General features: G+C 46.5%; 1 protein-coding gene across 2 annotated transcripts in view; it reads right to left on the bottom strand.

Moving 5' to 3' along the window:
• Positions 1 to 26349, bottom strand: part of YLPM1 (YLP motif containing 1) — a 64069-nt gene that overhangs the window by 18549 nt on the left and 19171 nt on the right. Inside the window, exons 1-7 of one of the 2 annotated variants that reach the window (XM_029911528.1) lie at positions 25921 to 26216; positions 24860 to 25887; positions 18983 to 19094; positions 6524 to 6983; positions 1418 to 1510; positions 1006 to 1189; positions 684 to 829 (exon numbers count right to left, since the gene is read on the bottom strand). In XM_029911528.1, the coding sequence (XP_029767388.1) occupies positions 684 to 829; positions 1006 to 1189; positions 1418 to 1510; positions 6524 to 6983; positions 18983 to 19094; positions 24860 to 25887; positions 25921 to 26133 (2236 nt within the window). In that variant the 5' untranslated portion in view covers positions 26134 to 26216. Of the gene's footprint in view, positions 1 to 683; positions 830 to 1005; positions 1190 to 1417; positions 1511 to 6523; positions 6984 to 18982; positions 19095 to 24859; positions 26217 to 26349 lie in introns of those variants that run through there. The other variant, XM_029911529.1, reaches the window with a different exon arrangement.

The raw sequence follows: 26349 nt of genomic DNA, 5'->3' as shown, positions 1-26349 counted from the left end.
TATGATTAATTCACAATTCTGCAAAGCAGGGAAAAGAAGTCAGACCCAACTCGGAATACCGTGGGAAATTATTTTATTAGAATCCATACTACATAAGGGTGTGATGAAGTCCTAAAACCTCCCAGGTGGTTCTGATAGTTTTGTTCTGACTCACTTCGACTCAGGTGCTCAGACACCACTGTGCTGAGTTTATTGTAAGTCCAAGATGGACAGTTTATCATTCTTATTACATGATATTGATCTGTGGGATTCTTGCTTTTGAGAGGTGTGGACTCTCATAACCTCCTCCCTCTGACTTCTGAAAACTGAAATCAAATCAGCTCATCCCATGGAGTCATGATTACTGCATATGATCATACAGGGTCTTGAAATAGTGTTACACTTTTAGTGTCGGATGTCAGACTTTACAGATGTCAATACCAAGTGAGCCAAAATTGCAGTCCTAAGCAACTCTGATCACAGACATTTGTATAACTGGTGGGCAAAATATCTCCCTGCAGATCTCATAGCCAGTGAGAGACAGAAGATCACAAGAACAAGACAGACACTGCCCAGATAAATGCCACTAACATTTATATCCTCAATGAAGTCATACAACTATCAAGCTCATCTTCTTGTGATCCTACCTTCCTGGTTTCATTTTCCCAACACTGTAGTATTACTTTGGGGCTAAGGAACTATACCTCCAAACATGGAAGGTCCATGATCATAGGTCGGGCGATCAGGCTTTCGTTCATATGATGGTCTTTCAAAGCCCCCTCGCCTTGAGGAGGGATGGTCTTTCTTGTCACGGTAAGACTGAGTCCTTGAAGGTCCAGTTGGAGGTGCCCTGCCAGAAGAGACAGCATTTTGTATAGCTCTCGGATTTCTACTTTAGAGCACAGCTCTGAATTCCCAATCAGTATACAAACATTTGTCCTTCAAACGAAATTGAGTCTGACAGCACCTTATACAGCATCTATCATGTGGATGCAACTATGATCCAGCTTGTCCTGCGCTGCATACCTGTCCTCTCGAAGATGGCGTTCTTTCTCAAACCTCTCTCGATCATAGTCTCCTGAGCCTCGGTCTCTGTGCAGTTCCCGCTCCCTTTTAAAATCTCGGTAATCTGTGTTTGCATTGCCTTGACGCTCAAAGTAAGACTCACGATCCCTCTCTCTGTTGTAACGATCCCGCTGGCCTGGATGGTCTGAAAAAACAAACCCCCAAAATCTGAACTACAAAAATATAAGCCAACCTTAAAAAAAACTCCAAGGGAACAGGAAAAGCATAGGAATAATGTTATAGTTATGGGCTTCTAAAAAAAGAAAGCAGCACACAATCTCCAGCATGGAACAAAAGTCTAGTGTTCTCAGCTATCCACGTGATGCTTGCCTACTTTCTCAAAGGATATCAGAATTAGCCAAGCAGTGCCTACCTTTTGGAAATGGTTGTCTCTCAGGCAGAGGTTCTGGACGCAGAGTTATTCTCTCCCCATAGGGAATTTGTTCAACTTTACTGGTGGTTATATCTGGTAAAGAAATTTGACAAGAAAATAAGTAAGGATAGTGTCCCAAATTGCATCCCTCGTTCATCTCCTCCTCTCTCTAAAAGCAATGACATAGTGACATTCAAAGTGATCAGAGGGTAACTAGGCCGAAGTATATATTAGTGATCTGCTGTATAAAGAACATTTGTGCTACGTTCATCTTAATTGAATACCACTCAGAGCAACAAACTACTCACATAAGAAAAAGCTAATTAATTAAATTTTTAGGTGACAAATCTGAGGAACTGTCCCAAATTGAGGTGTCATTAGAGGTGGTTTTGGAATAAATTGATAAATTAAACAGTAATAAGTCACCAGGACCAGATAGTATTCACCCAAAGCTCTGAAGGAACTCGAATGTGAAATTGCAGAATTACTAACTGTGGTTTGTAACCTATCATTTAAATCAGCTTCTGTACCAAATGACTGGAGGATAGCTAATGTGACAGCAATTTTTAAAAAGCGTTCCAGAGGTGATCCCAGCAATTACAGGCCAGTAAGCCTCACTTCAGTACCAGGCAACTGTATGGTTGAAACTATAGTAAAGAAAATAATTGTCAGACACATAGATTAACATTATTTGTTGGGGAATAGTCAACACGGTTTTTGTAAAGGGAAATCATGCCTCACCAATCTACTAGAATTCTTTGAGGGAGTCAACAGACATGTGGACATGGGTGATCCAGTTGATATAGTGTACTTAGATTTTCAGAAAGCCTTTGACAAGGTCCCTCACCAAAGGCTCTTAAGTGGGATAAGAGGGAACTGGTTAAAAATAGGAAACAAAGGGTAGGAATAAATGGTCAGTTTTCAGAATAGAGAAAAGTAAATAGTGGTGTTCCCCAGGGGTCTGTACTGGAACCAGTACTACTCAACATATCCATAAATGATCTGGAAAAAGGGGTAAACAGTGAGGTGGCAAAATTTGCAGATGATACAAAACTACTCAATATAGTTAAGTCCAAAGCAGGCTGTGAAGAGTTACAAAGAGATCTCACAAAACGGGTGACAGGGCAACAAAATGGCAGATGAAATTTAATGTTGATAAATGCAAAGTAATGCACAATGGAAAACATAATCCCAACTATACATATAAAATGATGGGGTCTAAATTAGCTGTTACCACTCAAGAAAGAGATCTTGGTATCATTGTGGATAGTTCTCTGAAAACATCCACTCAATGTGCAGCAACGGTCAAAAAAGCTAACATAATGTTGTGAATCATTAAGAAAGGGATAATAAGACAGAAAATATTACATTGCTGTTATATAAATTGATGGTAGGCCCAGATCTTGAATACTGCGTGCAGATGTGGTTGCCCCATCTCAAAAAAGATATATTGGAATTGGAAAAGGTTCAGAAAAGGGCAACAAAAATGATTAGGGGTATGGAACAACTTCTGTATGAGGAGAGATTAAGAAGATTGAGAGTTTTCAGCTTGAAAAAGAGATGACTAAGGGGGATATGATAGAGGTCTATAAAATCATGACAGGTGTGGAGAAAGTAAATAAGGAAGTGTTATTTACTCCTCCTCATAACACAAGAACTAGGGGTCACCCAAGGAAATTAATAGGCAGCGGGTTTAAAACAAATGAAAGGAAGTATTTCTTCACACAACACACAGTCAACCTATGGAACTCTTTGCCAGAGAATGTTGTGAAGGCCAAGACTATAACAAGATTCAAAAAAGAACTAGATAAATTCATGGAGGATAGGTCCATAAATGGCTATTAGCCAGGATGGGCAAGGATGGTGTCCCTAGCCTCTGTTTGCCAGAGGCTGGAAATGGGCGACAGGGGATGGATCACTTGATGATTACCTGTTCTGTTCATTCCCTCTGGGGCACCTGGCATTGGCCACTGTCGGAAGACAGGATACTAGGCTAGATGGACCTTTGTTCTGATCCAATATGGCCGTTCTTATATTCCAATGTATTTTCCCCCATATATATAATTTTTTCATTAATTCCATTAAAGATATAGAAAAGAGCTAGCTAAACTTCTCAGGAGAGCAGTACAAACAGAAAGGAACTCCCTAGCAATGCTATAGTTAAGCCAATGTCTACATTTCTGTTTCTAGGTGTATACCACTCAAGGCCAGTGGTAAAACAAACAGGACTGCAGTGAAGTCCTTTTATTATTGTATTACTAGAGTGGAATTTAACTCTTCTGCAGAAAAATACAGTGCACCAAAATCCTGGATTCCTAGGAGAGCTTAAATGTTAATGGCTCAAATTCAACACAAAATCTCATCTCAGAACTGCGCATTTTCAAATTTTTAATTAAAAATATTTTGACTTTGCCTGTTGAAGTTACATGGATGTAAAAATATTTAAATAGGAAGAGTCTTTATAGCATTTGCGTAATTCAAAGCAGCTGCAATTTTTAAAAGTTAAATTTTTCTTAAAAAGCTAGTTGTTTCAAGACAAAGTTTTGTAAGTAGAAGTAAATAACCAAATATTTTACTGAAAATAATTGAAACATCTTTTACTACAGTTGAAATTATAGGAAAGGAGAATTTAACTGTCAAAAGTTAAAATGTGTTGTGCACTCTACAAGCCAATGGAAAGAAAGGAGGGAGTGATTCAAACAGGGATCACTGGGGGAGTAATGCACCCTCTCTTCCTTTCCCAGAAATGGTCGCTGGCTGAAGAGACTAGGGTCAGCAGCACAAACTGGAAGGTTACAGCTGCGAAAAAGCCTAAAACACAAGCAGGAAGGCACAGATCTGGACTGCAGGAAATAGTTGGTCAGGACACAGACAACAAGGGAGCTTATGGGTTTTGGTTTTTTTTTTTTTTTTTTTACATAGCCCAGTTTTATCTACTGTAGTAGCTAACACTCTGTTTCTGGTTGTTTTATAGACTAACAAAAACCCCCATAAAAGTACAAACTACTAAAAAGGTAGCTGAAAAGCAGCTCAGTTTTAAAACTGAACTGGTGGGTTATTTTCCCAAGGCAGTAGATTTCCTTCCTTAAGGAGTTTAGCTGTGGGACCTCCTACCTTGCAGGGTCCTAGACATGCTCCAGCCCGAGCCTGAACATCTACACCGCAATTAAACAGTCACTTAGCCTGGCCAGCTGCAGGTTTTTAATTGCAGTGTAGCCATTCCCTATATTTGTCACAGAGATACCACTATGTAGACAACAGTAACTGAAGTAGCCAGTTTAGATTCCTGTCCGTTTTCTAACAATTTTTAATAAAATATTCAAATCATGGGATCATTTCTGCTCCAAATAACTACTGGCAAGTTGCAGGAACAATAAAGCTAGCTATATCATAACACTCATTTTAAAAGTAACTGCATTCTAGCAGAATCTCTCTCTTTTTAAAGTAGTGTAAAACCATGGGAAATGAACTCTCACTAAAAGCTTCATATTAAATTTTAGCCTTGGGAAATTCAGTATTAAATATGAACTCCATCCATCATTCTTCATCAGTCAGTTGACTATATAAGTTGTAAACTCTTGAGGGAAAGGAATTTGTCTTCATTCTTGCCTGCAGAGCTCCTCATCTACTTTGGGCAATACACAGACAAATAATAAAAACAATAGCATTAGATGTTCTAGTTGTAGGGGTTCAAAGAGTGGTCCATTTTATTACAGGTGACCTAACATTCAGATAAAAAGACCTGGTTTAATGTAGAGTATCAATATTGCACTGATTATGATATACTGTTTTGTGATTCTATCACATGGGCTAGCGTTGATTAGAACCAGAAGTGTCAATAATCAATTTAATTCATGTCAAGCACCTCTACATCACAGCATGGAAGGAAAAAGTAAACTCATGAGCAGAACCCTACCAAATTGATGGGCCGTGAAAAACGTATCATGGACTGTAACATCTGGTGTCCCCTGTGAAATCTGGCTATTGTAAGGGAGTCATGGTATTGCCACCATTACTTCTGCACTGCCTTCAGAGCTGGGCGGCCAGAGAGTGGTGGCTTCTGGCCAAGCACGCATCTCTGAAGGCAGCGAAATTGCCAGCAATAGCTCAGAAGTGAGAGTGGCGTGGGGGGAGAGGATCATCACTGTTTTGGGGGGGCAGGATTGGCCTTATGGGCGGGCGAAAGCCCAAGGCACTATGGTTACACACCCTGTCGTCGTCCCCTCGTCATCCCCAGTCAGCCCAAGGTCCCTTTAACTCCCAAGAGCTGGGCCTGGAGCTGAGGAGGGGCAAGGCTGGGGTGCCCCGGCTGGGGGCTCCTATGGTGCGCCGGGCTCCAGCTGCTAGTTCTGGCCAGGCTGGGGAGGGATGGGACTTCCACTTCCCCTGAACAGGCTGATCCCACGGTCAGGTTAGACCCACCTCTGAGAACCTCCCCCAGCTGCAGGAAGCTCTGCTACTGCTGGCTGGCAGCCCAGTTCTGAAGGCTGCACTGTCTCCAGCAGCAGCACAGAAGTGAGGATGGCATGATATGGTATTGCCACCCTTACTTCTGTGCTGCTGCTGGCAACGGCGCTGCCTTCAGAGCTGGGCGGCCAGCCAGCAACCGCCACTCTCCGTCCACCCAGCTCTGAGTGCAGCACTGCTGCCAGCAGTAGCACAGAAGTGAGGATGGCAATACCGCGACCCCCCCTACAATAGCCTTGCGATATCCCCACTACCCCATTTTGGGTCAGGACCCCCCCGCCGGTTCAACACTGTGAAATTTCTGATTTAAATATCTGAAATTGTGAAATTTAAGGTTTTAAAAATCCTATGACTGTGAAATTTACCAAAATGGGACCGTGAATTTGGTAGGGCCCTACTCATGAGTGAAGTTTAATTATTTAAATGAGGAGATCGATCATATAGCAACAACTTTCAATCTCACTGCAGCTCAGGTATTTGGCACTACATAATGATGTACAGAGCTTACACAGTGATTGTGTTAAGATTCTGGGCATACTTTGGGTGGTAAATACCACTCAGAGTATGTCCCTTTAGAAAGAAAAAGTTTTGTTTAAGTGTCCCAGTACTAGAGGCAAAATTATTTTTTCCATTACTCACCCCGCCCATGGCCATAGTCCACAGTCTGTTGAATTAGAGGTGGTTTAGGAATTGATGCTGGTACAGATGATGGAATGGAAGTATGACCTGGAGGAGGTATTTTCCCAGAAGATGACACTGCGGGGGGCAGCACTGATTCTGGTTTACATAATGCATACTCCAAATTTGCTCCTTTATCTTCACTGGTATCCCAGAGTCCATGAAAAGAATCCTCATCCCAACGTTCCTGTTTCACACCAGATGTTGACTTTATTGCAGGAGCCTGACTTGAGGTTGTAGCTGAAGCAGGAATTGGAGCACCTGGCCTAGTCACCGGGGCACCTGGCCTCGTCACCGGGGCACCTGGCCTCGTCACCGGGGTGGGCTGCCTGAACAACACTGGTGGCTTTATAATAACAGCAGGAGAAGGTTTGGTAGGTTGAGATTCTATTGGTGTCTCAGGTGGCAGTTGAGAAGACGCCTAGACATGGGAAACATTTTTTAATAAGACTCTGTAAACAGCTTCCCTCACCCTATGTGAAAACAGTAAACAAAGCCCTCTGAACAACTTGTGTCCCAGACAGAGCCTTGCAACCTGACCCAAACACAACAGGACCCAGCTACAAGTGTCGGGTTCAGGTCAGGTTGGCTCTGATCACCTCCTCCTACCTGGGAGATTGGCACAATGGAGACGGACGCATGCCCTGCTCCTGCTGGGCACTGCCACTTGGCTGCACTGTGCGTGCTAGGGAGTTATCACGCTTACAAGTCACAGTGCCTCTCACTCCACAGCACACACAGTGCAGCAATGCAGTGGTAGCTGGCAAGAGTGGAGTACGCAGTTGCTGCCACACCAACCCCATGAGCAGAAGGTGTCCGGTGAATGACCACGTTCACCAGGTATGGGGAGTGGGAAGCCCCCCCCATCAGGACAAGGCAATGGTGGCAGCAATACAGTTTCAGGGGAAAGTGTCAGGTCCAGGTGGGCCGGAAAAGGACTTGACACTCTCAGGTCAGGTTCAGGTCGGCTGTGCCAGGGTCAGGTTCAGGCCCAGGTTGATTTTTAAAATTGGGCCTGAGCAGACCTCTAGTCCCAGCTGAGAAGGGTGCTTTCATAACAGTATGTAATTCACACATTCCTAACCATTAGCATTTTCAGGTCCCCTCATAGGAGGGCACACTGATATCCCAAGAAGAATAGCCATTCTGGATTGGTTGGTGTGTGCTCACTACTTGAAACCTCTAAACCCATTAAGTCAAATATGAATAAAGGCTTACTGTAACTGTTCTCTCATCCAAAATGACCTTACCAAATTAAGCTCTCTCTTTAGCCAAAGCACCTTCCAGGTGTTTCTCTCAGCTAAATTTCATGTTATAGATATGTGAAGAAGAATTGCCTCTAAACAGCAGCAGGTCTAAGACTGCATCTACACTAGAAAATGTACCCATTGCTGTCAACAGGTGCAGCTGAACCAGTGCTGAAAATTATTTAACTGCAACTATAAGCAAGAGTAAACCATATTCTGCACTATTTCACAAACCCTAATAGAGGACTGCTCAGAAAAAGCTGTGATCATAGTTTGGCCATTCTATACTTGCAGTTAAACTGTTTTCAGCAACACCCACTGCCCACAATTAGTAAACTTCCTAGTATAAACTGAGCTTCCTACACTACTAACAGTTACCTCTCTAGCTCTTGTGTACATCCACCCTATCTACAGCTATTGCCAGCTTCTTGACAACTCCCAGCAAAAATCCACCCTCTCCAGAGTTAATATCAGCTCCTTAGCTCACCCTAGAGAAAACTTGCTTTCTGTTCAGCTAACATCAACATCTTGGCTCTCCTAGGTTACATGGAAAATGTGCTTCTTTATTCATCACAAGGTCCATAGTCTGACCACCCCTCCCATAACAGATACAATTTTAAAGATGACAAATTAAAAGAAGCACTGTAACGTTATTTAAAACTTTGTAACAAAGGTGGAGAAAGCTACTAGGGGACAGTGTGTTCTAGATTTGTTTTTGACAAATAGGGCAGAACTGGTTGAGAATTTGAAAGTGGAAGGCAGCTTGGGTGAAAGTGATCATGAAATAATTCATGATTCTAAGGCAGTGGTCTCCAAAGTGGGGTGCGTGCGCAAGAGGATCCTTGGGGGTGCGTGGCAAGAGGAGCGTTTTGGTTTTTTTTTGCTTCATCAGGCGGGAGTCCGAGCGGCTTTTTTTTTTTTTTTTCCTTTGGCAAAAATGGTAGAGCCGGCGCGACAGGGGGTGCATGCTCAAAAATTTTTTACTGATAGGGGTGCGCGATCAAAAAAGTTTGGAGACCACTGTTCTAAGGAATGGTAGGAGGGAGAACAGCAAAATAAAGACAATGGATTTCAAGAAGGCAGACTTTAGCAAACTCAGGGAGTTGGTAGGTAAGATCCCATGGGAAACAAGTCTAAGGGGAAAAACAGTTGAAGGCAGTTGGCAGTTTTTCAAAGAGGCATTATTAAGGGCACAAGAGCAAACTATCCCACTGCGCAAAAAAGATAGGAAGTATGTCAAGAGACCACCCTGGCTTAACCAGGAAATCTTCAATGATTTAAAAATCAAAAAAGAGTCCTACAAAATGTGGAAACTAGGTCAAATTACAAAGGATGAATATAAACAAATAACACAAGTATGTAGGGACAAAATTAGAAAGGCCAAGGCACAAAATGAGATCAAACTAGCTAGGGACATAAAGGGTAACAAGAAAACATTAGAAACAAGAGGAAGAACAAGAACAAGGAAGGCCCGTTACTCAATGGGGAGGAGGGGGAAATAACAACAGAAAATGTGGAAATGGCAGAGGTGCTTAATGACTTCTTTGTTTTGGTTTTCACCAAGAAGATTGGTGGTGACTGGATGGCTAACATAATGAATACCAGTGAAAATGAGGTAGTATCAGAAGAGGCTAAAATAGGGAAAGAACAAGTAAAAAATTACTTAGACAAATTAGATGTCGTCAAGTCACCAGGGCCCGATGAAATGCATCCTAGAATACTCAGGGAGCTGACTGAGGAGATATCTGAGCCATTAGCCATTATCTTTGAAAAGTCATGGAAGACGGGAGAGAGTCCAGAAGACTGGAAAAGGGTAAATATAGTGCCAATCTATAAAAAGGGAAATAAGGACAACCCATGGAATTACAGACCAGTCAGCTTAACTTCTGTAACCGGAAAGATAATGGAGCAAATAATTAAGCAATCAATTTTCAAACATCTAGATGATAAGTAACAGTCAGCATGGGTCTGTCAAGAACAAAACATGTCAAACCAACCTGATAGCTTTCTTTGACAGGGTAAAAGACGGTTACTTACCTTCTGTAACTGTTGTTCTTCGAGATGTGTTGTTCACGTCCATTACACATTAGGTGTGCGCAAGCCGCGTGCACGAACGCCGGAAACCTTTTCCCTCAGCGGCTCCCGTCGGGCCCACAGGGTCTCCCTTCCCGCCAGAGCGGCGCCCCGCCCTCGCGTATATATATATCCCTGCCGGCCCGACCCTCCCTCAGTTCCTTCTTGCCGGTGACTCCGACAGAGGGGAAGGAGGGTGGGAAGTGTAATGGACGTGAACAACACATCTCGAAGAACAACAGTTACAGAAGGTAAGTAACCGTCTTTTCTTCTTCGAGTGCTTGTTCACGTCCATTACACATTAGGTGACTCGCAAGCTTACCATTGGAGGAGGGTAGGAGTCAAGGAATAACTGATTGAAGCACCGCTCTGCCGACCACCGCGTCCTCTCTGGTCTGATGATGGATCGCGTAGTGGGCTGCGAATGTGTGCACCGACGACCAGGTGGCTGCCTTGCAGATTTCCTGGAGTGGAACCTGTGCCAAGAAGGCCGTCGAGGACGCTTGGGCCCTAGTAGAGTGAGCCCTGATCTGCGGGGCCGGTATGTTAGCAAGCTCGTAGCACGTGCGTATGCAAAGCACAATCCATGCCGACAAGCGTTGGGTCGAAATGGGTTGGCCCTTCATCCGCTCCGCAACGGCAACAAACAGCTGAGTCGATTTGCAGAAAGGCCTGGTGCGGTCCTGATAAAAGGCCAAAGCCCGACGGACATCCAGGGTATGCAGGCTGCGGTGGCTTGGGTCCGTATGTGGCTTGGGGAAGAACACCGGTAAACAGATGTCCTGCCCCATATGAAAATGCGTAACCACCTTCCGAAGGAATTTAGGGTGTGGCCTTAGCTGCACCTTATCCTTGTGAAAAACTGTATAAGGAGGCTCCGAGGTGAGGGCCCTCAACTCCGACACCCTCCTAGCCGATGTGATGGCTACGAGAAATGCTACCTTCCATGAGAGGTGCAGGAGGGAGCAAGAGGCTAGGGGCTCAAAGGGTGGTCCCATGAGCTTAGTGAGGACCAGGTTGAGGTTCCACGCAGATACCGGCGGGCGTGAGTAGGGAAACACCCTCTCCAACCCCTTGAGAAATCGGGCTACTGTGGGGTTGGAGAACACCGAAACCCCCAAATCCCCAGGGTGGAACGCCGATATGGCGGCCAGATGCACCTTAATCGAAGCGGGGGCGAGGCCTTGATGCCTGAGGTGCAGCAAGTAGTCCAGGATTAGTGGTATCGAGGCCTGCAAGGGCTGGATGTGGTGAGGCCCACACCATTGGGAGAACCGTTTCCACTTGGCAAGGTAGGTCGCTCTTGTGGAGGGTTTCCTACTACCAAGGAGGATTTGCTGGACCTCCTGAGAGCACTGGTGCTCCACATCACTCAGCCAGAGAGAAACCATGCAGTGAGATGCAGCGACGGCAGGTTTGGGTGGAGTAGGCGACCTCGGTCTTGGGTGATGAGGTCGTGATGGAGGGGGAGGGCTATCGGAGTGGTCCTGGACAGTTCCAACAGAGTTGTGAACCAGTGTTGGCGTGGCCACGCCGGGGCGATGAGAATGACTGTCGCCTTGTCCCTGCGGGTTTTGAGGAGGACCCTGTGGATGAGCGGGAATGGGGGGAAGGCATACCTCAGGCCCCCGCCCCACGGCATTGCGAAGGCATCTGCCAATGAGCCTGGACTCCGGTTCTGGAACGAACAAAACTGAGGGCACTGGCTGTTGTCCCTGGTGGCAAACAGATCCACCCGGGGAAACCCCCACCTCCGGAAGATGGAACGCAGGACGTCCTGCCTCAACATCCACTCGTGCATGAGATAGGACCGACTGAGACGGTCCACTAACCCGTTTTGGACCCCGGGGAGATATGTAGCCCGAAGGTGGACTGACTGGGCTATGCAGAAGTCCCAGAGGAGGAGTGCCTCGTGACAGAGGGGAGAGGAACGGGAACCGCCCTGCTAGTTTATATAGAACATGGCGGTAGTGTTGTCCGTCAGAACCGACACGCTGTGTCCTCTTATGGTAGCGTGAAAGGTCTGGCAGGCGAGGCGAACCGCCCTTAGCTCCTTCAGGTTGATGTGAAGCAACCTTTCTTGCCTGGACCACAAGCCCTGAGTGCGCAGGTCCCCCAGGTGCGCCCCCCAACCCAGGTCCGACGCGTCTGTAACTAACGTCAGAACGGGTTGTGGGGCGGTGAACGGGACCCCCGCGCAGACCTGCTGTTGATCGAGCCACCAACTGAGGGCGTTCGATACCCGAGCTGGGACCGTGACGACCATGTCTAGAGGGTCTCTGTTGGGGCGATATACCAGGGCCAGCCACAGCTGCAGCGGCCGGAGCCTGAGGCGGGCGTGTCCGACTACGTGTGTGCAGGCCGCCATGTGCCCCAAGAGTTGTAAGCAACATCTGGCCGTGGTCGTGGGGAATCGTTGGATGGAGCTCACGGCGTTCTGGATAGCCAGGAACCGCGATACGGGAAGACTTGCCCGTGCCACCACCGAGTCGAGGACTGCCCCTATGAAGTCCAGCCTCTGCGTGGGGACCAGTGATGACTTGGGTACATTGACTAGCAGACCGAGTTCGTGAAATACTCGTAGCGCCAGTGTCACATGGGAGCGAACCTCCGCCTGCGACCGGCCTGCCAGGAGCCAATCGTCCAAGTATGGGTAGACGCGCATCCTTCTCTTTCGAAGAAAGGCTGCTACCACCGACATGCATTTCGTGAAGACACGTGGGGCTGTTGCTAGGCCGAATGGCAAGACCGTAAATTGGAAATGGTGCTGTTTGATGGTGAAGCGCAGGAATCGCCGATGGGCCGGGCGAATGGCGATGTGAAAGTAGGCATCTTTCATATCGAGGGCAGCGTACCAATCCCCCGGATCCAGGGAGGGAATGATGGTACCAAGGGAGACCATACGGAAACGTGGTTTGAGTACGTATTTGTTTAGCTTGCGAAGGTCCAGAATAGGACGGATGCCTGCTTTCGCTTTGGGAATGAGGAAGTATCTTGAATAGAACCCTTTTCCTCTGAGGTCCGGAGGAACCTCTTCCACCGCTCCCATAGTGAGGAGGGACTGAACCTCCTGCATGAGGAGATGCTCGTGAGAGGGGTCCCTGAAGAGGGACGGGGGTGGGGGGTGGGAAGGAGGGGGTGAAGAGAATTGAAGGGTGTAACCTGCCTCCACCGTGCGCAGGACCCAGCGGTCCGATGTTATATGCGACCAAGCACGGTAAAAATGGGACAGGCGGTCCCTGAAACACAGGGGGGGATCCGGAATAGGGGTGGGTACGCTGTCCTCGATCGCAGCTTCAAAATCCTTGTTTGTTCCCCGGCTGCGGTTTGTTTTGGCCCTGATTTTGGCCTTGGCTAGGTGTATTGTTGCGCCTACGCCTATTATCCCTGCCCCGCCTACGGTATGGTTCCTGCCGAGGACGAGGATGGTACTGCCTCTGTGGAGGTTGGGGCTTGAATGGCTTCCTCTGTGTCACTGGGGTGTGCATCCCCAAAGACTTGAGGGTAGCCCGAGAGTCCTTAAGACCATGTAGTCTGGCATCTGTTTGCTCCAAAAACAAGCCTGAACCTTCAAACGGAAGGTCTTGGAGGGTGTTTTGCACCTCAGGGGGAAGGCCAGAGGCCTGCAGCCATGCCGAGCGTCTCGTTACCACGCCGGACGCGATAGTCCTCGCGGCCGCGTCAGCAGAGTCAAGTGAGGCCTGCAAGGAGGTTTTGGCTACTGCCTTTCCCTCGTCTACTATAGCCGCAAACTCGGGTTGTGAGCCCTGAGGCAAGGCGTCCTTGAACTTAGACACTGATGCCCAGGAGTTAAAATTGTGCCTGTTGAGGATCGCCTGCTGGTTTGCGATCCGCAGCTGGAGGCCTCCGGACGAGTAGACCTTTCTGCCGAACAAGTCCAACCTTTTCGCTTCCTCGGCCTTGGGGGCTGGAGCCTGCTGGCCATGCCGTTCCCGTTCGTTGACCGCAGAAACGACCAGCGAACAGGGGGCCAGATGGGAGAACAGGAAGTCAAACCCCTTGGATGGGGCAAACTACTTTCTCTCTACGCCCCTTGCCGTCGGTGCAGAGGAGGCTGGCGTCTGCCATACAGTCTTATAGTTTGACTGTACTGTCTTTATAAGCGGGAGCGCGATCCTGGAGGGACCCTCCAGGCTTAGAATGTCCACCATCGGGTCCTCCTGCTCAACTGTCTCCTCTGCTTGCAACCCCAAACTGAGGGCTACCCGTCGGAGCAGGTCCTGGTGTGCCCGATGGTCAATCGGGGGAGGGCCGGACACTGTTGTGCCCGCCACGGCTTCGTCCGGTGAGGAGGAGGAGGTCATGGCCTTCTGCGTGTCCTCGTCCTCCTGCAACTCCTCATCAGCGGGGTGGCCCTCCGGGGTGCGTTCCCTGCCATGGGCTTGGGACGGTGCCGGGCTCCGTGCCGAGTCAGCCCTCTCCGTATCTGGCGGCCTGGAGACCGTGGCCTCCTTGCGGGAGGTAGTGCGGCACCGTGGGGAGCGGGACCGGTGTCCCGAGGGGCCCGATCTCGAGGTTCTGGACGGAGGGCCCTGCTGGTGGTAGGCCCACGGGGTCCAAAATGGCCACTGCCCAGGATGGTTCCAGTGTGGATGCCAAGAGGCGTCGTGCTCTCTAGCGGCTTGCGCCCTGTGGCCATATCTGCTCGAAAGGCCCGAGTCCTCTTCCGACACTATGGACGGTGACCTAGAAGGCCACGGCGGTGCCGGTCCGGGGTCGGAGAGCGGTGCCTTCGAGACCGGGACCGTGAGTAGCGCCGTGCAGATCTGGACCTGGAACGGTACCGTTGACCGCGGGACCGGGAACGGCTGCGGGAGGACGGTCTTGGGAACCTTGCCACCGAAGCGTCCCGGTGCCTGCTCGAGCCGGGCTGCTGGGATGGTGCCTCATGCGCGCTGGGGCCCGAGTGTTGTGCGGCCCGCTGCGCAGCAGGAAGCCGGGAGTCCACCGAGGCGGAGCTTGACCGGGACCTGCGCCGTGCCGAGATGGAGACCGAGATGGGCGCATCATCACCGGCTTGCCCTTGGACGGCAGTCGCGGCGGAATGTCTGTAGCGCGGAGGGTGCCTTCCGCGGACAATTCAATGAGGTCCTTTGCTGCCTCAAATGTGTCCGGGGTGGAGGGCTGTTTCAACAGTTCCTCCAGCCCTTCCTCCTCACTCGACGCGCTTATCCCGGGGCTCAACGGGCCTTTCGGCGCCGGAGCCACTGGCACCGGGATCTGTGTCAGGGCCGTAATGGCCTTGGCAGCACTTGCGGTCTTCGCTGGTGCTACCTTCTTGTGTGGGGAGCGACCCCGGGCCTTGGGTTGGCCCTTTGACTTAGCCGGCGAAGAGGACCGGTGCCGGGCGTGTTCCCGCCGCGACGGCACCGTAGGCTTAGTCTGCACCGCCGGTGTCGGATCGCGGACCGATGCCTGGGCACTCCGCACCAAGGTCGACGGTGCCGCGGAAGAGGAGGGCTGTAACGCCGCCTCCATGAGGAGCTGTTTAAGGCGAAAGTCTCTCTTTCTTAGTCCTGGGCTTGAAAGCCTTACAAATTTTACAGCGCTCCTTTTGGTGTGCTTCCCCGAGGCAATGGAGACACGATTCGTGCGGGTCGCTCAATGGCATAGGCCTGAGGCACGTGGCACAAGCCTTGAAGCCTTGGGCGTGCGGCATGCCCCGCCGCCCAGGGCCGGTGCTGGGGTTGGCCAAACACCTATCACAAAGAGGTTTAGGTCTTTGTGAGGAACTGATTAACTACTACTACTTAACACTAAACTCTTAACACTTAACTATAACCAACTGATAACTATCACTAATCACTATGCTAAGGGACACTCTCAGACGGGCGGTAAGAAGGAACTGAGGGAGGGTCGGGCCGGCAGGGATATATATACGCGAGGGCGGGGCGCCGCTCTGGCAGGAAGGGAGACCCTGCGGGCCCGACGGGAGCCGCTGAGGGAAAAAGTTTCCGGTGTTCGTGCACGCGGCGCGCGCACACCTAATGTGTAATGGACGTGAACAAGCACTCGAAGAAGAACAAGCCTTGTGGATGGGGGAAGCGGTAGACGTGGTATATCTTGACTTTAGAAAAGCTTTTGATACTGTCTTACATGACCTTCTCATAAACAAACTAGAGAAATGCAACCTAGATATAAGGTGGGTGCAAAACTGGTTGGAAAACCGTTCCCCCAGAGTAGTTATCAGTGGTTCACAGTCATGCCGGAACGGCATAACAAGTGGGGTCTTGCAGGGATCAATTCTTGGTCCGGTTCTGTTCAATATCTTCATCAATGATTTAGATAATGGCATAGAGCGTATACTTATAAAGTTTGCAAACAATACCAAGCTGGGAGGTGTTGCAAGTGCTTTGGAGGATAGGATTAAAATTCAAAATGATCTGGACAAACTGGAGAAATGGTCTGAAGTAAATAGGATGAAATTCAATAAAGACAAATGCAAAGTACTCCATTTAGGAAGGAACAATCAGTTGCACACATACAAAATGGGAAATGTCTGCCTAGGAAGGAGTACTGCGGAAAGGGATCTGGGGATCATAGTGGTCCACAAGCTAAATATGAGTCAACAGTGTAACACTGTTGAAAAAAAAGCAAACATCATTCTGGGATGTATTAGCAGGAGTGTTGTAAGCAAGACACAAGAAGTAATTCTTCCGCTCTACTCTGTGCTGATTAGGTCTCAACTGGAGTATTGTGTCCAGTGCTTGGTACCACATTTCAGGAAGGATGAGGACAAATTGGAGGGAGTCCAGAGAAAAGCAACAAAAATGATTAAAGGTCTAGAAAACATGACCTATGAGGGAAGATTGAAAAAACTGGGTTTGTTTAATCTGGAAAAGAGAAGACTGAGGGGGGACATGATAACAGTTTTCAAATACATAAAAGGCTATTACAAGAAGGACGGAGAAAAATTGTTTTTCTTAACCTCTGAGGATAAGACAAGTAGCAATGGGCCTAAATTGCAGGAAGGGAGGTTTAGGTTAGACATTAAGAAAAAACTTCTTAACTGTCAGGATGATTAAGCACTGGAATAAATTGCCTAGGGAGGTCGTGGAATCTCCATCATTGGAGATTTTAAAGAGCAGATTAGACAAACGCCTGTCAGGAATGGTCTAGATAATACTTAGTCCTGCCATGAGTGCAGGGGACTGGACTAGATGACCTCTCAAGCTAGTACAGACATTTTGTTTCCAGCCTGCTGATCCATTTATCTCCCTGATCCTGTCTCCCAAGAAATGAGGCCTCACCCATGTCCAATTACTCAGGTCAAGTCAGGCCTACACATGGAAAGCACAGTTTGTGTACACTGAAGAAAAAATGACTCTTCTAGCTTCCTACACAGAGCCTGTGCCACAGGTTGCTGAGAAACACAGAAGTAGAGTTGCTTTAACATTTGGAAAACAGACTATCTAGAAGAAAATGGGTCAGAGGATTTCATGCTCTTCTGTCAATCAGTGTCTAATATTTATTTACCTACTTCACGGAGGTGCTGATAGGATTCGGTCATGTTTGTAAAGTGATTCAAACAGTATAAGCAGTATGTGTGATTTAAGCAGTATATTATTATACCCATTATTCACTGGGTGCTTTCCAAACAAAGGAGGGGACAGTCCCTGCTCCAAAGAGTTTATAATCTAAACAGTGGTTCTCAAACTTTTTTTTCCCCCATAGACCACTTGAAAATTGCTGAGGGTCTCAGTGGACCACTTAATGATCTTTCCAAATGTTGTTTATACCATTAGCTAACTATTGTAAAGCGCTTTAGATAAAAGTGCTATATAAAAAAAAACTTAATAATTAACTTTTTTTGTTCTATAAATAAAAGCACACAATTCATATTTTAATATCAGTAGTCTTACCTTTCTAATGCGATGGATGTGCCCTCTCTCCCCCGCCCCATCAGCCACCGAGCTGGGGCTGGGAAGGAGGGGGGTCTACCGCGGCTGCAGCCGAGCTGAGGCTGGGAAGGAGGGCCATCTCTCCCTGGCAGCCGCAGCCCTGGAGCTGGGGAAAGTCCCCTCTTTCTCTGACTGTTACAGCCCTGCATGTCCCAAATTCCCCCACCCCCTCTTCTCAGCCCACTGCCCCCTCCCACCTATCCCTTATTCCCCCCAAGGCCACCACCTCACCTTACATGTGCGCCTTCTCCAGGGTCCAGGCACCTAATTAGTGGAGCCACACCTAAGCGGCTCCACTAATTAGGTGGGTGGCCCTTCATTCTTTCATGTGCGGCCGTCTAGGCGTGCACCTTAGAGGGAACTATCCGCGGACTACCTTAATGGAGCTCACGGACCACTAGTGGTCCATGGACTACAGTTTGAGAACCTCTGATCTAAAAAGACAAAGAGATGAGGGACGGGGAAAGGTATACAGTGTTCAAGCAGAGTGATCTGGGTGATGGGGCAAAACTTCTTAGTTTAACTTTTTAAAAGTGTAAAATTAAGGTATCTTCTCCTATCCTCCCTGTACATAACTGAACCACTTTGATCCATATAAATACTTCAGATTAACAAGTATGTGAAACACACACATACAAAAATCCAAGAATACTGGATCAAACAAATGTACAATAGAACTTCACTAATCTGAACTACTGAAAGGGAGAGTCCAGTGCAGGTAAGTGAGGTTTGTGGCCCAATCAGTGCTGGGGAAGAACACTAGAACCATCAGACAATTATAAATGCCCTACTCCTCCTTCAGGGGATAACCTGAATGCCTGGGGCATGCTAGGAATTGATATGGTGCTCCCACACTGGAAAAAGTATGTCATGTTCCCCCCGGTCTATGAGAAGCATGTCATGAGACACATTACTCTTGCCCCCAACACAGCAGCAGAATCTCACTGGCTTGTGTTTCAATCAACTACAAGCTCAAAAGTTCTTTTTCCATTTGGGTTTGTAGGTTACCAAAGTACAGTTTTGCGAGATTTGACTAAGTGCGAAGTATTATTTTATGAGGTACCTACCTCAGTTTGCTTTGCCTCACCGTCAGAAGCCAGGAAATACCTATTTTAGCTAGATTCCAGATTTGAACTAATGTTCACACCCAGGTGAATTATCATCAGCATTTCATTTACCTGAAAGGCACGTGGCCTTGTAGTTGTGGTTTGTGATCTAGAAGTTTCCTGTGATGGCAGGTGGGGATCAGGCACAAACTCTTTCAACTTCTGCAGCTGTTCTTTTTGTTCCCTGTACATAAAAAAAAGTGTTACCATTCTGTGGCATAAATGCGCTGTTAAAAAAAAAAAAAGGGAACCAATACGTACACCAACAAAATATATTGTAGTAGCATTAAGAATCATTATTCACTACAGAGTTTACGTCTGGGATAAGCTATGACACAAGCAGCTGGTAGCACCCCAACAGCCAGCATACTGGGAGAGACTTGACTTAGATTGTGAGCTCTCTGATGCAGGGACCATCTTTTTGTTGTGTGTTTGTAGGGTGCTTAGCACAATGGGGTCCTGGTCCATGACTGGGACTCCTAAGTGCCACCTCAATACAAACAATAAATAATAACGGCTGCAGCAACTCGGAGCTCCCCTAACATCCAGTGTTCCTAACACCTGGCTTTGGAAAAATGCATTGGTTGGCATATCCAGATCAACACACAACTGATACCTGAGAACAGATCTAGTTGAAGACACCTGAAGTTGAGAAAAGCTATTCTCTACATTTCTACTACTGCTTCTGTCTCAAACCATCATCAGAAGGAGTCTTATCAATTTCAAGCCACTTACGCTGAAATGTTCTGCTTATGATCTGCTCCTTCTGAAGTACGCAATGAGAAGAGTCAGTGTAAGGTAGAAAACAACTCTCAGTATGGTTTGATACAAAAGGGTGACTTCCCCAGTGTTAACTTTAAAACTGAGGAAAACAGTCAACAGAATCTTCTTTAATTGAACCCTTTCTTTGGTGCTGTAGAGAGAATCTGTTTCACATATGAAGCCTTCTTGTTTCAGTGTATCAGTTTATTAGGCCTTAAACACCATTCTCTAAAGCACAGGTGACAAAGTCGCTGACAACCTGGTGTATTAAACCAGTTCCCATGACAGATTAAATTCTTCAGAATCATAACTTCCATTCACTTTTTGAAAATTACATTTCTAGCACTTCTGGTTGCAATTAAAACCTTCCATATGGGAATAAAAGGTATACTATCTTTATGAGTGTGAAAATAAAACAGCTTTGAAAGAGGTAGAAAATGTCCCCATTCATTTCAATGTGTTTTTAACTGAAACCTAAGGATTACAAATGTCAACAGTAACTGTTCATCATTTTAGTATAAAATCCAGCTTGTGCGATTATCACCCTAAGGGGTGCAATGGCAGATGCAGGAAAGTGGGGCACCCCACTCGCTGGGCCTTTGTCTTTACCAAATACTGCTTCCTCATTGATCTTCCTGTTCCCTCTGGAAGGAAAACCATGACACTCTATTCTTAGGTCTATTCCTCTTCTTTCTACACTCTTCCCTGAAAGACCTCATTCATTTACATTCCAATTTATAAGTTTATCTCTTCCTTTTTTGATGTTCCTTCCTACAAATGTGCATGATGAACCCATACCCATGGTACCTGTGCATCATCCAAGCTTTCTCTCTCTTTATATTACACCATTAGGGCACCTCCAAATGTTTCCAGTGGTAAGGGATTTTGGAAAACGGTTTGGAGGAATGTTTTGCTGTTTATTGTTGCTCGGCCATTCTTCAGGATTCTTGTGATAATGGTTGTTTTATATTTCATTATGCAGATAGTAAAATCCTGCATCAATCTCATTTTGGAGCTGTGGGCTGACTACATGATGAACAAAGCTTTTGCTATGGGATGCATGGAAAGGGGCAATCTCTGAGATCATCAGTTGGCTGGGCCCTGGTTTATTAAATTTGGATTTGGACGTGGACAGAGAGCCACTGAAGTGAGCAGAGAACTGAAGTGGCAAACTCTCATCAGGCTCTGTTGCCTAACAAGTGGACCACTACATTTTGAACCAGCAGGTGAGGGGGTTTTTTTTTGCCTTCACACATTCAACCCCAGGTACAGCGCATTAGAATAGTTGAGTTTTTCAGTGATAGCTACTTGGATCACCGTGGACGGATCCACATCTAAGAAGCCATGCGCCTGACTAGCCAAGGATGTAATAAAAAGCATATTTTGCTACTGTCATCATCCAGTAATCTACGGACACTGAGGCGTCTAGTAGCATCCCAAGACTGTGTATCACTGTAACAACTGAAAAGGTAGACATCTTCAGTTATTTACTAAGTGCCAGTGATGTACTGAACACTGTACAAGAAACAGAAAAAAAGATACTTTCTCTTACAAGCATCTTAAAAACTTGAGGACCATGCTAAACTTTGGCAAGTTCTTCAAAGCATTTTCCTCTTCCCACCAATATCACCTCTGTCTTTCCCAGGTTTTGTTTTAGTCAACTGTTTTTCATTCAGCAGCAGTGCTCTCTCACGTACTGAGATATCTAGATGATGGCATTGTCTACAGAAGATTTGCAGCTAGCTGACATCTGCATATTGTTGGCATTGGGACCGTAGTATCTCAAATCTTCTCTAGAATTGTAACAATTTAATAAAGGGTGGTAAAGTTGAATAGAAGGATAAACAAGTTAAACCCCGAGAGAGTCCTCATGTGAAATCTCTCTAGGAAGTGCAATAGCCCACATGACACGACAGGAATGAGGGAAGCCAATTTAATGCAATTCTGCTCCTCACCAGGTCACTCAGATGAGTCATCAGCACTTCATAATTAAAGGGTGCTGGTCAAGGCTGCAGACAGATCTAATATCAGCATGTATGTGTGCCAATTGTCTTTGGATAAGAGGAGATTTTCCATCAGTGTGACCAGTGCAGTTTCTGTTCCATATGCTGGGCTAAAATCTGTCAGGGAAGGTTCTAAGATATTAGCAGAGGTCAAGTGCTGCTGGAGATGGCTTTTCACCAATGCGTCAATCACTTTGCCTGGGAAGGGAAGGTTATGGGCAAAGTCATTGACACTAAGTGATGGTTTCTTGAACACACCCCGGACGACTGCATGTTTCAGGAAGGTTGATAGGCTGCCATCTCTGAAGGAGGTGTTAATGTTCTATTCTATGTGAGCAGTAGATTCAAGTGCTCCTGACTGGCTGCCACCAACCAAGAGGGGTACATATATGATTTCTAAGAACTGGAGAAGCTATCTTTGATCCAGTCAATCTTTTCTCGGTATACTTTACAAAGTTCTTCACACTGGGTGATGCTAGATTTCAAATGAGGGAAGGCAGTCAGGAACTATGATAAAAAAATAAGCACTGTACAAAACTAAAATAATCCATATTAAGTGGATTAAGATCTGGCTAACTGATAGATCTCAAAACATAATTGTTAACAGGGAATCATCAATAATTAGGACGACTCTACAAGAGTCCCACAGGGATCAGTTCTCAGTTCAACTCTGTTCAGTATTTTTACCAATAAATTGCAAGAAAATATAAAATCATAGCTGATACAATTTGCAGATGACACAAAAATTGGTGGGGTGGCAAATACTAAGGAGAGCAGAACTACATTTAGGAACAAAGAATGTGGGCAGCCATATTTACTGGACACGTGCGCATGATAGTGAGAGGTGGAAACCTCAGGAAAGCAGTAACTCTGAAAAGGACTTAAGGGTCAGTAGATAATCCACTGAACATGAGCTTCCAGTGTGAAGCTGTGGCAAAAAAGCTAACCCAATCCTTGGATGCATAAACAGGGAAATGTTAAATACATAGAGAGTTGATATCAACTTCACATACAGCACAGGTGAGATCGCTACTGGAAAACTGTGTCTAATTCTGAGGTCTAAACTTTAAAAATGATTGTGAAAAATTGGAGAGGGTTCAGAGAAGTACAACAAAAATTAATCTGAGGTCTGGAAAACATGCTTTACATTGAGAGACTTATGAGCACAGACTTAAGAGGTACTAGATCAGAGTCTTTAAGTACCTACACTGGAAGTAAACATTAGACTTTATGGAACTCTTTAACCTAGCACTAGCATAGCAAGATGCAATAATTGGAAGTTGAAGTTAGATAACTTCAAACTGGAAACAAGACAACTTTTAAATAGTAAAACACTAGAACAGATTATCAAGGAAAATGGTTAGTTCATTATCTGGAGTCTTTAAATCAAGACTGGCTGAAAGTCAAAGGGACTTAGGTGCCTAACTCACTTGGGCACTTTTGAAAATTCAACCTGGATGTCTTTCTAATAGATAGGATCTAACTCAACAAGTTATTGGTCTTGATAGTAGTAAAAAATTCCCTCGACTGCAGGAATTACTGGGTGAAATTCTATGCTCTGCATTATACAGCTATGACTAGATAAAATCTATCCAGGCATTATGCTGAAAAGTTCTTTTGGATGAAATTTTGCATCTGCTATTGTGTAGAGGATTTATTGGCTTCTCTAAAGTCTGCAGCATAGGACTACAGGAATTCCTTGCTCAGCAGTCATGTTAAAGCTACTGGACAACAGGTGGTTATAGAGACCATCAGCACCCTGATTCTATGGTTGGATAAAATTCTCCAATAGAATGTTTTGGAAGCTTGCTGAGGTCATGAATCTCCAAGGGCAGACCAGCACAGTCAATTTGTCTGCCTGGTGAGAGAGAGAACCGCAACTCCTCTCTGGAGAAGAAGATTGTCTGACCAGGAAGTTGCTGACCAGGATTACGTTACCTATGTCTACACTACAACCTAGACTAAAGATCAGGTTTAGTGTGTGTGGGGACAGAAACTCATAATAAACTGAATATAAAATCTTAGTCCTAGGTGCTGGAGGTATTATTCACATGGATACTTAAATCTCCGTAGTCAAGGAGTCATGGAGACTCTGCTACAAGGCTGGTTAATAAACCTGTTGGGTCCAATAAGAAGCCAGGGTCGTGAGGCAGTCTACAAACCAGTAGTATTGCCATGCTGACTCAGATTAAGTGACCCATTTGATAGATTTAATTTTTGGGGTCACCTGTACATTTTTGCAGATCTGATTACTTAATATTATCCAGTATGCTTGCTCCTCGACACAAACTGAATAGGGCAAAACAAGTTCCTCATCTTTCCCCAAACACCTTCCTCTTCTTTTTCCACTGACGTTGTAAAAACTGCAGCCTCCAAGTCACTCAGGCTTACTAGTTGTGTGTGATTTTCCATGCATCTTCCTTCCTCACATATTGGTAAATTTCTGCTAGTATTTCCTGTAAGTTATCTAAAAAAATATGATCTTTCCTCTGTTCTTATGAACAAAACTCTTACACATGCATTGGTTCTTTTTCATTTTCACTACTCTAACCACCTCCTCTCTGCCCTTGCTAATTTCTGTATCACTTACCTCAAAAGTATTCAGAATGCAAAAGTCATCTTCAGGCACTCTTCATCCATGTCACTCCTTTCTTAGCTTCTTCTTAACTTTTATATCAAGTTAAAGTTTTTTGCCCTCATCTTTACAGATCTTCACAACCCTGCTTCTGCCTACATCCTAGGTATTTGCAATGTTCTCATCCTCATAGTATCTGGGTTCAGTTAAAATATAGTGATAATTGAAATGGACTAAAGGAAAATGAAGATAGTAATATCTTGGGATTTGCACAGAATAAGAAATCCATATGCTTCAAGCCAAACATTCATCACATCTGGGGGTGAGAAAGGAAATTATTGCCCTCCACACAGTACTGTACAATTGAATGAGTTTAAAAAGTACAATTGAATGGGTTTTAAATGATCAGCCGGCCTAGGGGCAGCTCCCTGAAGCATCATGTATTGGCAACTGCAAGAGGCATAATACCAGAACAGATGCAATAATTGTCTAAACTGATAAAGCAAATCCTGTGACCCTACTTGACAGTATTTAATACAATTCCAAGGATTAGTTCAGATAAATTAGCAACTTTTTTCCCTAAAAAAATTACAAGATTAGCTAACTCACCGAAGCATTTTCAGCTCCTGGGCAGCCTTGAGGATTATTTCATGCTGCCTTTGACTAAGGACCATTACCCCTCCAAGTGACTGTTCAGGGTCCAGGTTTGGCTCTGCTCCCAGCACGTCAGATGAACGTGGTGGTGGAAAGGATGGATCAAGCTGATCCTCCAAAGGTCGTAGTCTGTCTGCTTCATCAGGATACCATCTATCCGACAACCGTTCCCTCTCCCAGTCAGTCCTTTCAGGAAGGTAATCTTGCTTCTCCCTCGATGTATCACGCCTCTCTGGATACTCTCGGATCCTCAACTCCCCCCTGTCTCGGAGGTCTCTATCATAGAGATCCCTGTCTCTTTCCTCTCTCCACCGGTCCTCACGGTACCTGTCCAGAGGTGGAAGTGGTGGCAAAGGTGGAAGAGGAGGAATGTCCAGGTCATGACTCGGTGTATCTCTGTCATCCAGAGGTCTCAAGTAATCTCTGTCCCATTCTCTATCAAATTCTCGATCATAAATATCCAAGGGTCTTCCAATCCTATCCAGATCTCTATCCAACTCCCTCTCCCTGGGCCTTTCCCAATCATCCCACCAAGTGTCTCGTCTGTCAAGATCAGAAGACAAAGGAGGTAGAGGAGGAAGAGGTGACAGTGGAGGCAATGAAAGATGCAGTGGTAACCTGTCATCTCTATCATATGGATCCAGGTGATCATCCCGAATATCTGTGTCACGTTCTCTCCAATATCGATCTCTTTCCCAATCATCCAATTGTTCGCGCTCTAAAGGACGGGCATTTCGTCTATCCAATGAAGGTTCCTCTTGCATTCTCTCCTCTTCATGACTCCAGGGAGCCCTTGTTGGTTCCTCTCGATGATACAGAGATAATTTCTCTGAGTTGTCTCCTAGGTGGATTGGTTTATCAATACTGCCTGTTTCAGGCCTGCCCATTTCCCTCTCCCGGCTACCTGATCGCCTGACAGAACCCCTCTCCCGACTTCCTGCCCGCCTGACAGGACCCCTCTCCCAGCTTTCAGCCCGCATGACAGGACCCCTCTCCCGGCTATCAGCCCGCATGACGGGGCCCCTCTCCCAGCTTCCTGACTGCCCCCTATCCCTGCTGTCTGCCCGGCCAGCTGGTTCCTTGTCTCGGCTGGACAACACCCTCTCCCGGCTGCCTGACCGCCCAACTGGCCCCATCTCCCAGTTGCCTGACTGCCCATCTGGCAACTTCTCCAGGCTACCTGACCGCCTATCCAGCTGCTCCTCTCGGCTGCTCACTCTCTGGATCATCCCCCGGCCTCGGGTGGCTGCCTGTCTGGGCAATCCTCTGCCTCTGTTTGTTAGCCCCCTGCCTCGGCAGTCTTCCAGCCTGCCCTGCCCCCTGTCTAGGCCGTCGTCCAGCCCGCCCTGCCCCCTGCCTCGGCCGTCGTCCAGCCTGCCCTGCCCCCTGCCTCGGCCATCGTCCAGCCTGCCCTGCCCCCTGCCTCGGCCGTCGTCCAGCCTGCC

Source organism: Terrapene carolina, unplaced genomic scaffold, assembly GCF_002925995.2.
Source record: "Terrapene carolina triunguis isolate 2854851 unplaced genomic scaffold, T_m_triunguis-2.0 Scaffold96, whole genome shotgun sequence".
Classification (NCBI taxonomy): domain Eukaryota; kingdom Metazoa; phylum Chordata; order Testudines; family Emydidae; genus Terrapene; species Terrapene triunguis.
The sequence above is the reverse complement of the archived record's forward strand: the minus strand, read 5'-3'. Positions and strand labels throughout refer to the sequence as shown.